This window comes from Alosa pseudoharengus, unplaced genomic scaffold (genome assembly GCF_046254945.1).
Source record: "Alosa pseudoharengus isolate Yale_2024_CS ecotype anadromous, Long Island Sound unplaced genomic scaffold, YU_APseudo_1.1 YU_APseudo_1.1_scf_11, whole genome shotgun sequence".
Classification (NCBI taxonomy): Eukaryota; Metazoa; Chordata; class Actinopteri; order Clupeiformes; family Clupeidae; genus Alosa; species Alosa pseudoharengus.
The window spans coordinates 29,149,547-29,166,778 of record NW_027468576.1 but is presented as its reverse complement, the minus strand read 5'-3'; the positions used below and the strand labels follow the sequence as shown (position 1 = coordinate 29,166,778).

The 17,232-nt window shown below is 46.9% G+C and overlaps 1 protein-coding gene across 1 annotated transcript in view; it reads right to left on the bottom strand.

Annotated features, from left to right (window-relative positions):
• Positions 1-293: 293 nt before the first annotated feature.
• Positions 294-17,232, bottom strand: part of fbn3 (fibrillin 3) — a gene marked incomplete in the record, with an annotated part of 63,593 nt that continues 46,654 nt past the window's right edge. The window contains 25 exon segments of the mRNA XM_076278749.1: positions 294-3,322; positions 3,875-4,025; positions 4,727-4,952; positions 5,324-5,443; positions 5,839-5,964; positions 6,354-6,470; positions 6,801-6,923; positions 7,396-7,521; positions 8,361-8,567; positions 9,014-9,139; positions 9,738-9,869; positions 11,224-11,346; positions 11,524-11,643; positions 11,988-12,113; positions 12,825-12,893; positions 12,997-13,149; positions 13,341-13,466; positions 13,809-13,928; positions 14,086-14,214; positions 14,572-14,688; positions 14,857-14,982; positions 15,232-15,357; positions 15,830-15,955; positions 16,601-16,672; positions 17,123-17,232. Coding sequence (XP_076134864.1) covers positions 2,942-3,322; positions 3,875-4,025; positions 4,727-4,952; positions 5,324-5,443; positions 5,839-5,964; positions 6,354-6,470; positions 6,801-6,923; positions 7,396-7,521; positions 8,361-8,567; positions 9,014-9,139; positions 9,738-9,869; positions 11,224-11,346; positions 11,524-11,643; positions 11,988-12,113; positions 12,825-12,893; positions 12,997-13,149; positions 13,341-13,466; positions 13,809-13,928; positions 14,086-14,214; positions 14,572-14,688; positions 14,857-14,982; positions 15,232-15,357; positions 15,830-15,955; positions 16,601-16,672; positions 17,123-17,232 — 3,478 coding nt within the window.

Sequence of the window (17,232 nt, the reverse complement as noted above, 5' to 3'; positions counted from 1 at the left end):
CTGTAAATGGAGGCAGAGCAGATTGTGTCGCTTACTGTTGGTGTTTTAAAGATTTGTAAGTAGATTGGATATTTTCCTAATGATTTGTTTTTGTTTTTGCTAAGCCGGGTGAATTCTGGTAAATAAAATGGGGGTTTCTTCATGTGGCATTTTCTAATTTCCTGTACGTTGGTTGAAGTGCTAGAGAAGGTGAATTAACCCCCCCCCCCATCAGATCAATACACTATCTCGCAGTGCCCTGTTAGCATTACTTGGCCATAACCATTCCTACATCAATAAACGCAGACACACAGTGAAAAATATAACCCACAAGTTTTATTGACGGTTGATGTTTCTGATAAAACTTTACACAAAATGAATGCAGGTTACTCAGTCTTGATGGATGTACAGTATCTGCCCAAATCCATGAAAAGAAAGGTCTTGCGAACATGTTTTTCCTCGGTATAAAAGAGTAGTTGACCTCACAGACAGAAAATATCCAGAGGATGTTCTGATTGGCCCTCGTCATTGATATGCTATGGCTCAAAAAACAGTCATGGAAACCTTTCAGAGAGTTTCTGGGAAATCCTATAGGTAAAATAGGGCCTGTGTATACCACACCATCCTGAGCATTACTGAGAATAAACTGACTGATGGCAAAGGTGTGTTTCAAGTTTGATGCTAAAGCTGAAGTACAGTACGCACACACACACACACACACACATTCTTTTACATGTAGTGGCAAATAAAATAATAATAATAATCATAATCATAAAAAAAACAAACAAACAAAACAAAAAAAAGATACAAAGTATACAAAGTTTTCCCATGGTAAACAAACAAAAAAAAATGGTTATGCATAAATATAGATCAGGCTGTTCAACAGTGCAGTAACCTTGATGTTCAGAATGACAGAATCCATGTGATTTAGCACCAGAGGCTGAGAGACAAAGAGATGCTCTTTGGGGACTGGACCCTTATGAGAGTTTACATTGATTCCCAGCAGAAAGGCTGTTCTGTTTTCCTGTCCCCAGCACTGGGAAATACAGTATAGAATTCTATTCCAGCGCGGGTCCCTGAATCTCACATTTGTCGCTGTTTATAAAAGCACAAGTGTTATTTGAGCTCTGCACTCCTGGGAGTGGAAGAGAGTGGAAGCATTACAAAAACAGCGTTGTTTATCGCACCGGGCGTCCCTGTGATTGGTTAACGATGCCATCTGACTAGTCTGTGATTGGTTCTTTTTTTTATCTGAGCAAAACAAAGTCATCAGCACTTTAAGGCCTTCAATGTTGTGTTTACAAGTAAGTGTTTTTGGCAGCCGTGATGCTCTTCAGACAATTTTTTTTCCTTTCACTTTAAAATATACAATTTAATTTTCAAGAAGCAAGTTTGGTATAATAATGGTTTTCAGCATCGAGACAATACACGAGACAGACACAAACACATAACAAAGAAACAAAGGAAAAAAACACTCTTAAAATGTCACTGTTGCAATCAAGAATCGAGACTGCATTTTCTATTAGTACAGCGAAAGAGATGGAATTATTTAGCACCTTTTCTCTCCTTGAGAAAAAACATATGAAGTCAGGTGAAAGCTGACCTAATGGATGTCATTGTTTGTCAATGAGTTTCAGTGCTTGCCTGTGCGTGTCCCCTGTCTGTAATGAGTAGTTGAATCTTTTTCAGCCATTTTGTTTTATAAAGCAAAGACGTTTACAAGTACCTGTGGTTTGAGGCTTCCATGGTGAGACTCGCTGAATGTCGTTTGTAAGGTTTACAAGGTTAACATTTTTAAGGCTTAAGGTGGTCTACATGCCACAGAACAGAACAAGGGGGCACTCAACCTGCTCTTCAGAACGTCAGCGGTCATTTATGAGCTACATTACTGCCGCGCTCACCCAGCATTGGACGTAACCTGCTGCCATTTTGTCGAAGATCTCCCTGATAAAAACTCAAAGAGCAGTTTTCAGTGCATGATAATAAAATACAACTGCAGCACCATGGGACTGATGTCCAATGACAACGGTCACATTGACTATGTAGAGCAGAGCCAGAGAGGCTCCCTGCTGTTCATATACAGTATGCTACAGCACAGCGACGACGTGACCGATACCAGGAACAGAGGAGTTGAGGTAACAGACAGGGGACAGCACAGGAAACAAAACATGGAACAGTACAAATCTGTCAAGATTTTCAACCCCCCCTTTAGAGTTATCCATATTCTACTTCCTCTGGAAACCTGAAATGTTGTGACGATTGCTGCAGTCCTTCGTGTGAATGTTTTTTTTTCCTTAAACAGCACAATACATTAACATATATAGAATACTGAATGAAGCAAGAGTCTAATCTTTCACCCCAGTGTGGAACGAGATTACAGAAAGGTGAGTGGCTCTTAGGACCATCTCTGACAGGCACTAACTTGTCATAAACATGCTTCTTTTGTACAAATTTGCCCCAAACCACTTCTTTTAGTTGTAAACTTATGTACTTTTTTCCTTCTCAATCCACAGCAACATTCTGTTTACCTTAAAACTTCAATCCCCCCACACAATAATTCCGCACGATTAGCTTTCAGCTAAAACTTGCGTTACGGTGTATTATCGACTAAAAATGTCAGCTCTTTCCTCGCTGTCAAAAAGCGGCCACGTGCAGAAGCCACATGACCTGTCTGTAATCTGCTTCATTTGGTATTGATGGGGGTTCAAGGAGGTGGGGGTTGAGTGTGGGGCGGGGCTGTGTGGGTGGATAAAAGAGGGATTAGGGTAACAAATAAAAGAGCAAAACAAACAAAGAAAAAAGTGGTAGGTGGTCGACTCAGTTTTTGGGCCACAGCGCCCTGTTTGGGTAGTATAAAGTATCAGGGTGAAGGTGGTGGGGTCAGGGGGTTGGTGGGTGGAGGTGGGGGTGAGAGGGTGGCAGTCCTGAGCCCGTTGGGGCTGGGCGTGGGTGAGGGCGGGGCTCAGTGCAGGTGGATGTGCAGCTTGATGCGCAGCGCGTCGCCGATCTCGCCCAGCAGGTAGTCGTTGTCGTGCTGGTCCTCCAGCTGCCGCAGCTGGCGCGGGCCGAACAGCGGCAGGCTGGCGATCTCCAGCCGGTAGGAGCCGGCCGGTGGCGTCTTGCGCCCCAGCCGCAGCACGCTCTTGCCGTCGCGGCGCTCCTGCAGCCGGAAGAAGTCGGCGTGGCCGCCGGCGTGCGTGATGACGTAGCGCACGTGCCGCTCGAGCGGCTCCAGCGCCGGTAAGAGCTCCAGCAGTGGCTCGCGGTTCTGCAGCGACGCCAGGGTCAGGTTCATGGGGATGGCCTCTTGGATGTCCACACTAGCCATGCTCACATGCTGCTCCTGCAACACACACACGCACACACACACACATTTTCATTTGTGCTAGAAAGGGACATGTGTCAAGACACGTTGGGCCCGAGTTCGGTGCCGATATAGGTAGTGGAAAGCTACGCCAAGGCCGGGACTCTGAAATGGGCGAGACCTCTCTGGTGAAGTGAAATTGAATAAACCAATCACATGCAACCAGTGTTAAATCTTTTATTAATTAACTTCGGCCTGACTCTGCCCACTTTGTGCGTCTGACTTCGCTCTGGCCACAGTGCGCATGCACTGTCGGCAAAATACGCTGTCAAACTCACACCCATCATCTTAGTCAATCCCTTACAAATGATTTCAACCAAACATGCTGACTAAATTCCATGCCAAACATTTTGCTATTCCATTACACTAGATTCCATTTCAACACTTCATGTAGGCTGAGCATACTCGTTTCAGCGGTGAGCACACTCCTACAGCTTCACTGAAACTAGCCAGCAACACAAAGCTAATAAGCAGCAGGTGTACTGGGGACAGCTGGTTTGGATCAAAGTCAGTTCTGGAGCGCGGCCGTACCTGCTTGTCGGCGGCGTTTCGCCGGTGGCGTCCGTTCTTGCCGGCGTCTCCATTGATCTTGCACTCGTAGCAGGCCTCTGGAGAGAGACTGTCATCCCCATCGCCCTCAGGGTTGAACTGGCCCGGGAAGCCTGCTCCTGTGATACAGTGCCTGAGGGAGAAAGAGGACAGAGACAGAGGAAAAGGAAGAGAGAGAGAGAGAGAGAGAGAGAGAGAGAGAGAGAGAGAGATGATGAAATGATACAAAAGAGCAAGAGAAAGAACACGGCGAAGGAGGGTGAAGAGGAGAGGACAGACGAGACACAACAGGACAAAAAGAAAGAGAATTAGAAAGAGATAACAACCTGCTGCTAATCAGACAGTATGGATGGTAGGATGATAAACATGCAACTCAATCTGTTCCAACTGCAGGTCTGTTGGATGCAATCAGTGTTATTATTGCATTTAACAGTATGTTACAGTATTTTACTACCCTGGAAATCCAGAGTCCTCGCAAGAGCACAATGGAATTGTCTCTACGAGACACTCTGGCAATGAGCAATGATGCACGTTACTTTTACCCCACATTCCTGGGAACCAGCTAAACTGATGAAGACAGCGCTGCAACGTTGGAGGACAGTAAACATGGTCTAGTGTTTACTAGTGTATCCAATTGCGTGCAGTGAGATTTTTAAATGCATGCTTGTTACCGCCCCTCGAGTTGGGCCATTACATTGTCCGTGGCCCGACCCTTAATCTTTCTAGATTACCAGGGTCTGGATTTTCCAGGTTAGTATTTTACGGTATCACATCCGTATGTGCTCTTCATCAGTAAAGCCAAATGTCCAGGTGGGCCCCTGGTTAGATCCTCACCCTTGTCCTGCTCTGAAGTAGCCACCGGGGCAGCCGCACAGGTAGCCTCCGTCGGTGTTGGAGCAGCCAAAGCTGCACGGGTTGTTGCCCATGGAGCACTCATTCACGTCCTGGCAGCCGCCCTGGTCGAAGTCGAAGCCCGACGGGCACACACACTTGAAGCTGCCCAGGGTGTTGTAGCAGGAGGCCGAGCCGCACATCTGGTTGCCTGCGCACTCATTCTCATCTGGACAGGAGAATGGACACACGCATAGGGGCTAATATTACACACTGTATTCACATTTTTTACTAAGCAATAATACATACATCCCTTCTGTATTGCTGATTTCTATATGAGAGACAGACACAGAAATTGCTAGACAGAGACAAAAAGAAGCAATGGAGAAACCAGGGAGGACAGTACAATGGAGACAGACACACAAGGACTCAGAAGCAGATGTGCAGGCAGACAGACAGACAGACAGGTAGACGGACTAGTGGTGGTTTAACAGTGTTTGGTTGTTTAACAGTGTTTGGTTTTTATACTAGTGGTGGTTTGGTGTGAAAGCGCTGTTGACCGGTTGCCGGGTGCAGCTCAGTGCTGTGAGCGTGACTCACCCACGCACTGGTTCCATTGGTAGTGCTGCACGTAGCCCTGAGGGCAGCCGCAGCGGAAGCCTCCCATCATGTTCTGGCAGCCGTGCTGGCACCGGTGGTTACCGCCACACTCGTCCACATCTGAGGACACAACACACACGGTAAAGTCACTCTCTCATGCTCTATACAACCTCTGTTCTCATAGCCTGGACACAAGACCATTCACTATACATGGTCCTATTCACTGTAACAAATACAGTGTGTGTATATGAAAAAAATGTCCCACACCAGAACATGGACAAGACAACTCCTATTCAACATACTAGCAAGGGTTGTAAGGTCAATGCCAAAGTCAAGGTCAAGTGTCTTGAGATGTGTTGAGAAATGTTTTTCTGGGTATACATCATCTATAGTGTGCTAATGCTGTCAGGTCATGTCATGAACACTGTGTTGGTTTGTATTGCTGTGTTGTTGCTATTGTTTTTGTTGTTGCTGTTGTTGTTGTTGTTGTTGATGATGATGATGAGTGAGCCCACCTTCACACTCATGGCCCGTGGTGTCCAGGGAGAAACCCTTCTGACATTCACAGTTGAAGCTGCCTGGGGTGTTGGTGCAGGATGCACGCGAGCCACACGTGTTGGACTGGCTACATTCATTATTGTCTGTGGGGAGGGAGGGAGGAAGAGAGAAAGAGGGAGGAAGAGAGAGAAGAGTGTAGAGGGAGAGGCAGAAAACAAGAGACAAAAAAATGGGTAAGACAATTTAGAAAGGGTTAGGGAGAAATAAAGAGAGTGAGAGAGGGAAGATGAAAGTGAAAGGACAAAAAGAAGGAGAAGTAAAATAGAGAAGTAATTGAAAAGAGGGATGAACAGAAGGGCAGAAGAAACAAATACAGTGCCACAGAGATGAAGATGGAGAGGGGAATAAAAAAAGAACACAAAAGAAACAGTAAACAATCAGCAGACCACTCAGAGCTGTTTACAGATTTCAGAGCAACACTCCTTTCTCTCCATGGTAACAACCCCCCTGATCTCCCGGGCAACGCGCTTACCGATACACGCAGTCTGGTGCTGTGTGAAGCCTGGAGGACACTTGCAGGTGAAGCCACCGATGGTGTTCACACACAGGAACTGGCAGTTGTGCTGCTTGGTGGAGCACTCGTCCAAATCTAGGGGGGTGGTCAAGAAACATTTCAGTCTCAGCAAGTCTGTTTCTAATGAGTAGACTTCAGGCCAAATGGAGGGGATGCGGTTTTACGAGAGAGTTGGTCTTATAAACTGATGGGAGTCTCTCCCACCCGAAAATCAATTCCAGGATTGGCAAAAGGGAGATGGAAAAGATTTTCATTCTCTGGCCTTTGTTTTTTTCCTCATTAAATTCTACTCCTTAACAACTCTTTCACACAAGCTAAAGTTACTTTGAACAGGGAATCAGATGCACTAGATGTTGTGTAAATAGGGATATGTTGTTACTCTCTGGACGGGGCTGATGTACTCACCTTTGCAGGACTTGCCATCAGGCTGCAGCGTGTAGCCTCTTGGACAGGAGCACAGGTAGCTGCCCTCGGTGTTCTTGCACAGGAAGTTACACGGCTTGGGAGATTGCGAACACTCATCTGTGTCTGTGAGCCAGTGGAGAGGAAACATAACCCATCATAAGAGGCCCCAAAACAGCAGCAATATCAGATTAGAGCAACCCGTCACAATGACTACCAAAGCACCACCTTCTAAACCTGCATAACAATAAATACAACTTTGGTGTATTGTAGTACAGGGGTTTTCAACTAATTGTGAACCAGGGACCACCATTCTGACTAATTACGCAACCCCAGGACCACCAGTGAATACAAATACTGATTCCCACATTGCAACTACATTACTGAATCCATGGTCAGGGACCACCAGCAATGTCCTCACGGACCACAAGTGGGCCGCGGGCCACTGGTTGAAAACCCCTATTGTAGTATATGATAAAGTATGTAAGACAGACTGATCTAATCGAGGATACAGTATGAGTATGACATAGAGTAAATGTTATTGTCTTCCTCAGTGTAAATGGCTGACCAGTGCATGTGATGGTAATGGAGAACATACCGACGCAGGCGGTGCCGGTGAAGTCGGCGCTGTAGCCCACGTCACAGTGGCAGCGGAACGAGCCGATGGTGTTGATGCACTGGCCGTGCTTACACAGGTTGGGCATCACCTGGCACTCGTTGATGTCTGGAGCAAACGTCACGCAAAAATAAACACACTTTGGCAGGACAGACCCATTGAGTATTCATGCTGGGAAGATCTACTTCCAACCGGCAATGAAATCAATATGGCTTATGGAGGCCTGCGTTACAGGAAAAACTGCCTGAGCTGCCCGGCTCAGTGAAGCTGTTTGAGTTGGCTGCACTGCCCTGCACTCACCTCCACAGTGCAGTGATTTAACACCTGGTTGTAACACAGAGCCGCATTATAACATTGGAAATAAAGTGTGTGAGCTAACAGAGGGGTGGGGGGAAGTTAATTGCAAGCTCTCACGGGCACTAAATGCATCCTGCCCATACACATATTCACACATTAACACAATCTCTCTCTCTCTCTCTCTCTCTCTTTCTCTCTCTCTCACTCTCATACACACGCACACACACACACACACACACACACACACACACACACACACACACACACACACACACACACACACACACACACACACACCATGTTTCTTCTCAGACACACATTAAACCAAACCCTGTATCTGAATATTAATCTCTCATCTCATACACACACACACACACACACACACACACCATGTTTCTTCTCAGACACACATTAAAACAAACCCTGTATCTGAATATTAATCTCTCATCTCTCATACACACACACACACACACACACACACACCATGTTTCTTCTCAGACACACATTAAAACAAACCCTGTATCTGAATATTAATCTCTCATCTCTCATACACACACGTCTCCCGCTGGCCTCACCTCGCCCATCGGTGGTGTACCCTGGTCCCAGCGGGCACATCATACACACACACACACACACACACATGGCCTCACCTCGCCCATCGGTGGTGTACCCTGGTCCCAGTGGGCACATCTTCTTGTAGTGGACGGTACCAGGCAGTGGGCACAGCTCACACTGCGGACCCCAGCCGCGGCCGCCGTTGCAACAGCACTCGGACTTGGTGACGCTGTTGCGGTTGGTGGAGGTCTGCTGGCACATGGTCTGGAGCACCTCGGTGAAGCAGAAGCCCTGTCTGTTATCTGAGAGAAAGAACACAGGGGCCAGTTAGGATACACACACACACACACACACTCATCCATGTGGAGAAGCTTCACTAATCATTGCTATGTGCCTGTGTGAGTGTGTGAACTAAACGGGTGGATGATGTCTTGAGCATATGCATATATATGTGTATGTGCATGCTAAATCAAACACGTGTTTCAGTGGACAATTAGCTAAATATCATAACCCTAATTGAGTGTGTCTATGTATTTGCGGGTACTGTTTGTATGTCTGCATGAGGTCGTCTATACCACACTGCTGCCTTCATGCTGTATTGTATGTATTGTACATCCTGAATGGCTGTCTTGAGTGTGTCCATCTTTGATTGTGTCTGTGTGTGTGTGTGTGTGTGTGTGTGTGTGTGTGTGTGTGTAGAGTGCAGAGGGTGTTTTTGTGTGCGTGATCTTTCGGCCTCTCGTCTTACCGATGCACTCGGTGCCCGTGGAGCTGGGCTGGAAGCCCTCGTTGCACTCGCAGCGGTAGCTGCCCACCGTGTTGACACAGCGCCCGTTCTTACAGATGCCAGGCTTGCTGCGACACTCGTTCAGGTCTGCCAGACAGTGGAGGGAGGAAGGGAGAGGGGTGGGGTGGTTGGGATGAGATTAGACTGGGTGTGTTGTGTTGAGAGAGGGGGGGGGGGCAGCATATGTTATCTAACACACTTTTTCCATCAGTCACAGCGTGTGGATTCACGAGCGCTCAGTAGGACATGAGGCCTTGCACTGTGCTTTGCTGCTCATTTCCCTCTGGTTCTTATTGAGATGTTTCTCTTTTACCTGTATCTGAACCCACTCTCATCTCCCAGCTTAATGCAGCGGGACTACTTTGGTGAATTGACTTGTCGGGGCAGGGGAAAGCCAAAATAATAAGCGGTCTGACTTTTTCACTCCGTCTGGCTCAGGCTTTTCCCCCTCTCTGTCTCTTTCTCACAAATGTAAATGGAAAATCTGAATGCTCTATTGGCAGGAAATACAGGTGGTGCGATGCCAAGGCAATACCAGCAAGAACAAAACATGGTGCCCAAATATGCGCGCGCACACGCACACACACACACACACACACACACACACAATCAAATGAAAACAAACACAGATCCATGCAAACAAACAAACACACACACACACACACACACACACTATTCCACTCACCCATGCAGCCCTCTCCATCCGGGCGGCGTGTCATTCCAGGTGGGCAGATGCACATGAAGGTGCCGATGAGGTTCTTGCACGCCATGCCTTTGGAGGCACAGTCATCCAGACCCTCCGAGCACTCGTCCTGGTCTGCAGGGAACAGAGCCATTACAGTAAGCTATTAATCTAACCCCCCCTCTCTCAATTCAATTCAATTTCAATTCAATAAGCTTCATTGGCATGACTGTGGGTACACTATTGCCAAAGCACAAAATCTATAACTTGATAATAATGCAAAAAAGAAAAGAAAAAGAAAATAGGTTAAATGAAGTTAAAATGAAAACAATCTAGGGACAATGTGTACAATGATCATAATGGAATAAAATGACATTCCATTATGTAAAGAACGCTTAGGCAAATGAAGGGAAAACAATAAATGTTAGTGCATTAATTATGATTGACAATCATGTGGTATTCTCTCTCATTATGTGGCAGGAGTGTATACACTCAGGCATTTGCATTCTAGGTATGCATTCATCTATTTTACCCAGGAGGAATTATACTTGTTTTTGTCTATTTATGTTACTGTAATAAACACCAGAAAAACATATTCTATTCCTAGGAAATACATTTCTCTATTGTGTTTGAATTTATTACAATCTGTCAGGAAATGTAACCCTTCATCCACAACCCCATTGCTACAGTGGGTGCGGAGTCTGTCTTCTCAAAGTAGACAGGTTTGCCTGTGTCAATGGCAAGGCTATGTTCACTGACTGAGTGCCTCCTCAACAATATCCTTAATTGGAAGTTCCTAATTTGTGATACATTTTCCAGGTCTCTCTCTCTTTCTCTCTCTTGAATTTCCCCTTGGGGATAAAATTATCTATCTATCTATCTATCTATCTATCTATCTATCTATCTATCTCTCTCGCTCTCTCTCTCACAAACTGCATGCTAGTAAGGGTGATTTTTCAACAACTCTACACAGTTGTAATAAATTAGCTATTTTTGTGCTTCTACAGCTACAGCAATGTAATGAGTGTAGACGCCACAAGTGAGTAAGAGAATTACCAAGTGCCAAGAGACGTTTCTGCCCAATTACTCACTACAATGACTTTAAAGTCAGTACAACAACTCAATGACTCATGCTATTCCACAAGTACTGTATCTGTTAGTGGAAAGAATTATGTATGATATCTGACCTTAGTATACAGTACTGTCAATTGATACGGACTATTTAATATTTCAAACTGAAATGAGAGCATTTTGACATGCTGGGTTTAGACTGACTTGTCTGACGAGTAGTGAAAAACTGATCTGGGTGCATACAGAGTGTGAAATGTATGAGGACACTGAGACCGTGCATGTATGTGCATGTGTGTGCGTGTGTGTGTGTGTGTGTGTGTGTGTGTGTGTGTGTGTGTGTGTGTGTGTGTGTGTGTGTGTGTGTGTGTGTGTGTGTGTGTGTGTGAGGGAGGAGTGAGACTAGGGGGTCTCTTCTCACCTCTGCACATCCTGTGGTCGTCACGCAGCACATATCCCGCCGGGCACATGCATTCGTAAGAGCCGAAGGTGTTGACACAGCGGAAGGCACACAGCAGGGGATTGAGAGCACACTCGTTTATGTCTGGATGGACAGAAAGAAGAGAGAGAGAGAAAGAGAGAGAGAGAGAGATAGAGAAAGAGAGAAGACAGACGTGACAATCAGAAATTGCAGTGGCTCTGCTGGTCATGTATAATGCATGGGGTGCTTGCTGGTTTGGTTATTTTTTGGGGTGGTGCTCTACTTTTGGGAGCTGCTGACCTTCACATGTCATCATGGGCCCAGGTTCAAAGCCCTCCTGACAGGAGCACTCGAAGCCTCCGACCACATTAGTACAGGTGCCGTTCCCACAGGGGTTCCCGAAGGAGCACTCATCAGTGTCTGGACCGCAGCGGAGAAAGAGAATGAGAAAGAGAGAGAGAGAGAGAGAGAGAGAGGAAGGAGGAAGGGAGAGGAGGAGGGAGAGAACAGCAGCAAAAGAGGAGAAGGAAGTCAGCAACAGCCAGTACAACATGCTGATCAAACAACAGCATCAAATCTCAAGCCTAAATTCGACTTCCTCTGTTCGATCTCCGACAGTTGTGCTGTTTCCTCTTACTCAGAAATCCAGTTATTAATAGCTAATTTTTATATTTAATACAGCTATTTTTACAGTCAACTGCTTGACAATGGGACAAATATAGCCCGCCAATACTGAGATCTGTGCCACTGCCAAGCTTGCTCACCCACGCAGTTGAGGCCGTTGTAGTCCAGGTTGTATCCAAAGGGACACTCGCAGCGGAAAGAGCCGTCAGTGTTGATGCATATGCCATTCCCACAGATGCCAGGGTTATCCAAACACTCATTCATGTCTGCAGGAGAGGGGAGAGAAGGGAGAGGAGAGAAGCGGAGGATAAATCAATGGGCAAGGGTGAGAAACACTACTGAAGATCAATGGTATAACTTTTTTATGAAAAAGCTATCAATGGTATAACTTTTTATGAAAAAGCTGCTTTTGTGGAATTCTGGTTCACTTTATATGCATGGTATGTACCTATTATCTAAGGAGAATATGAAGTTTATTAGTCCTGTTGATATTGCTTTGAGTGATACTCTATGGAGATTCATTCTATGCTACACTCTGAGATTGGATGTGGAACCAATCAGGTTAGTGGTTATGGGATTTGGCAGACACTTTTGTCCAAAGCGACTTACAAATAAAACAATACAATAGTTAAATTAACAGTGAACAGTTAAAAGTTGGTAAGACTACATTAACAACGAAAATAAATAAAAACTATAATACACTATAATATAATACACAAACCATAACTCATAAGAAACGCTTAATTAACTAAGTGCATGTTGAACAGATGCCTTTAGACACCTCGTTTAGAACAGAGAGCACTGGGCAACTCATTCCACCAACAAGGAACCTCTGATATGATAGGATATGATATGATACAGTGATATGATAGGATATGATATGCTACAGTGATATGATAGGATATGATATGCTACAGTGATATGTGTGACCCTGTGGAGAACGGCCATCTCATCTCCACAGCAGGCAAGTCTCTCACCTTCTCTTCCACCATGTTCCGCATTTTGCACAGTTCCATGACCATAAGGACAGAGGATGTCAAAGGCAGCTGGGAGAAACAAGTGAGAACAAAAGGGTTAGCTTAGCTTCCTTATCTTTGCGTATGGCCACTACTGTAAACTAGGCTATGTTGTGCTATGTGCTATGCGCACCTTCGCCCTCCCGTGGGCACAGTTCGCAGGGGTCTCCCCAGCCCTCGCCGGGCATCTTGCTGCAGCAGCACACGGCTTTGGTGGTGTTGGAGGCCTTGGGCACGGAGCACTTGCCCGCATCAAAACGTGTGAAGCAGTAGCTCTTCCGTGTGTCTAAAGCAGAGAACACAGAGAGAGACAGAAATAGAGAGAAAGAGAGAGAGAGAGAGAGAGGGGGGGATGTTTTGTTTAATAACAAGCAGAGATAACTGTAAGAGATGGGGAGAGAATATATAATATATATTCTTTCTTTTCATAGAGAGGTGTGGGGACACTTAGCACATGCTATAGAACTGATGTCTTACCAAAGCAGCGCCTGCCATTATCAGAGAGCACGAACCCAGACGGGCAGACACACTGGAAGCTTCCGGGTGTGTTGGTGCAGGTGCCGAACTGGCAGATGTTGGGCTCGGACTCGCACTCGTTGATGTCTGGACGGACAGAAGAGAAGAGGGGTGGAAGGTGATGAAGGGGTGAGAGTCAGGAGTGTCCTCAGGGCAGGTGGACAGGGCGCAGGGCTGCAATGCGGCAGATGGCAGTGGGAAGGGGCTGGGTAAGTGCGGGCCAGCACCCCTACCAGACGGCCATGTACCAGGAGACAGCGCCTGTCACCATCCATCCATCCGCCGTCAACCAGCGGTGGCACAAATCTGTCAGGGGTCTGTCTGCTCTAATTTTGAGTCCGGTGGCATTGTGTATGGAGCTCCTAAAGCTGCATGAATGTTTGATGTGTTGGAGGTGTGTGTGTGTATTGGGTGCCACGGGGATCTCACCAATGCACTGGTCATTCTGCACGGAGTAGCCCGGAGGACAGATGCAGCGGAAAGAGCCGTCCAGGTTCTGACAGGTGCCAGGTGAGCAGGCCCCAGGGAACGTCACACACTCGTTCACATCTAAGAGCAAAGGGCGTCAGCATTAATGCAGCACAAGGACATCAGTTGATGGACACAGAGATGGCTTTGCTCTCTTATAAGCATGGGTCTATTTAGTAGAATAGAATAGAATAGAATAGAATTCAAGAGTAGGTAAGAGTAGAGTAGAATAGCTTACCAACACAGGTTTTGCCATCAAGGGTGAGGTCGTAGCCATCGTGACACAGGCACTGGAAGGAGCCCACGTTGTTGATGCACTGGCCATTCCTACACACCTGACCAGCCTGGGTGCTACACTCATCAATATCTGCACCAGCCAGAGAGAGAGAGAGATGGAGTGGAGAGGGGAAGGAGAGAGAAAGATGGGAAGGAGAAAGAGGCATGTGGATGGATGTGTGAGTGAGTGAGTGGAGAGATAGCAGAGAGAGAGAAAGAGAGAGAGAGAGAGAGAGTGAGAGAGAGAGAGAGAGAGAGTTATCAGCAGGAATTCGTATCACTTTCACTCTCCCAGCACATCCATATTACTCAGCAGAGGATATGAGCTGAAGGAGATGACTAATAGGTCCATAAAATGGCCGCACAGAGAGAGAGAGCGAGAGAGAGAGAGAGAGAGAGAGAGAGAGAGAGAGAGAGAGAGAGAGAGAGAGAGAGCTCTAAGACTTACCCATGCAGTCATTGTTGTGTGTGAGATCGAATCCGGGGAAACACAGACAGTTGTAGGAGCCCACCGAGTTCTTGCAGGTCCCGTTGCCACATGGCTGCCTGTCACACTCATCAATGTCTGCACACACACACACATACACACACACACACACACACACACACATGAGAGAGAGAGAGAGAGAGAGAGAGCCAGGGGTGGTTAGATTGATGTGGGTCATGAGAGACATAACTTCTGCAGCAGTTTGCTACATCTACTGTCGGCAGTCTGAAGGACCGGAGTGCTCACCCATGCACATGGTCTGGTCTGCCGAGGCCTTGAAGCCGTTGCCACAGATGCAGCGGTAGCTGCCCTCCATGTCGATGCACTGGCCCTGGCTGCACACGTTGGGGATCTCCTGACACTCGTTGCGGTCTGGCGGCGGCGTGAGTAAAAAAAAAAAAAAAAAAAACAGAACGTCAGCGCAATTGAGGAGAGGAACAAATGAGACAGCGAGGATGTGCCAAAAGTCATAGAAACTAACTAGGCAACAGGGAATCAAATCTGCCAGGGAAATGTCAGTTCCATCGGGCTGAAACCGCCCGCGAACTTCATTCCCCTGTAATTAGGAGATGGTGTCCCCCCCCCACTCCCCCAAGCCCTGCATGCTGGGAGCAGACTCACCCTGACACGCCCCACTGGGGGTGAGCTTATATCCAGGCGAGCACTCGCAGCGGTAGTTCCCAGGGATGTTGATGCACTTGGCGTTGCGCTGGCACAGGTTCTCGCCGCTGTTGCATTCGTCAATGTCTGCGGAGAAAAGACAGGGGGTGGGGGGTGGGGGGGGTACAGGGGAATGGAGGTGTGTGTGTGGGGGTGCACAATCAGTCAAACCATCCATAAATGTCTCGTAAAGTAACATTGTGAGGTTAACACATGCGCAAGCGACGGGGGGCCCCTCAGGAACATCGGCAGCTTTTGGGCAGTTTTGGGCCCGGCTCCCAGTCCCCTCCTCTTTCCACCGGTCCCCTGCGTTAGCGTGATTGAAGTCCTTGGCAGCCGTGCGCCACCGCTGGCTCCGGCGGGACCAATCCTCCACCCGCGCTTTACAAGACCGGGGGATAACTCATGTGGGAAAGAGCTGTGTGCGGCGCCGCATTCTGCTGATCAGCTCGGCCCCCCAGTCACACTAAGGACGCTGCTAGCACTGCTAATGCTGCTGCTTTGTCTATCTGTCTAAGGGCTAATGGTATGGCTGTGCTGTGGAGGGCTGGGCCTTTACCTTCACAGATCAGCAGGATGTTGTTGTAGCTGAAGCCCATGGGACACTCGCAGCGGAAGCTGCCGATCTGGTTGATACACACGCCGTTGGCACAGATGCCAGGGATCTCGCGGCACTCGTCGATATCTGTGTAGGGAAAATCACGCCAAAGGCATAGCCATGATTATTATATATGGTCTTAAGCACTAGGAGCACTAGGAAAATCACTTCAAAATAATGTCACTGAAATGTATCATATATCTGTCATAAGGGCTTTATGACTGACGTTGGTGGTGAATGTTGTGCTACTACTAAATGTGCTCTAGCTCGGCTCGTGCTGCAGAAAAGGCAGCTCAGGAGGCTGGTGCCAGAGGCACTTAAAAGCACATGTTTACTGGCCGAATGTAAAAGCAGTGCACTCCTACCATCAGTAAAAATCTTTCTTGAGCCTTGCATTAAACTAACAGGCTCCTGCATTTATTCACTTATGCTAAATTGATCAAGACTGAGCATACTTATTTTCCATTTTGTTACCATTTCAGCCTTGTTAATAACTTCTTGAAATTAATTCAGTTACTAAGTTATGTTCAGTCAATGACTGGATATACAGTAATTGTGTTCAGTCCACTTGCGAGCCTAAATATTTTTTTTCTCTCAAGTGGGCATTTCTGAAGAGGAAGAACTATCCCTAAATATGTTGTTGCTCTTTAATTCAACTGAATTTGGTTTTAAAATGGAGTAAAGAAGTTAATGAACTTGTTTTAAAGTGATGCAGGGATATGAAGAACTCACCAACAGGCTTTCCAGTGTGGATGTCGATGATGAAGCCAGGCGCCTGGTTACCACACAGGAACTGATACGCCGCTGCAGAGGTACAAGAACAAGAGAGGTGAATGAGAGGGGATTGCAAATAGAACAGATTCAGGAATCAGCTGTTACAGGTAACTCTTTGCAGATCTAAAAGGACACACATTTTTACCCCAATACACTTAGGACTTTTACTGTATGTATTACGGTGATCTTCAACATCACCTGGTATCTTTGAGAAAATACATTTTTACTGATTTGTAAGTCACTTGGAAATGAATGTTATAAATATGGTGCACTGGAGACCTAGGGATAGAAAGAGAGAGAGAGAGAGAGAGGGATAGAGAGAGAGAGAGGGAGAGAGAGAGAGAGAGAGAGGGAGAGAGAGAGATAGAGAGAGAGGGAGAGAGAGAGAGAGAGGGATAGAGAGAGAGAGGGAGAGGGAGAGAGAGAGAGAGAGAGAGAGAGGGAGAGAGAGAGAGAGAGAGAGAGAGAGAGCATGCTCACAGGTGGCTGGGGTAGGGCAGGGCTCGCAGGGCTTGTTCCAGGCTTTGCCCACGTTGTAGGCGCAGCAGCACATCTTCTTAGTCATGTTGAAGGAGAGCTCGTTCTCGCAC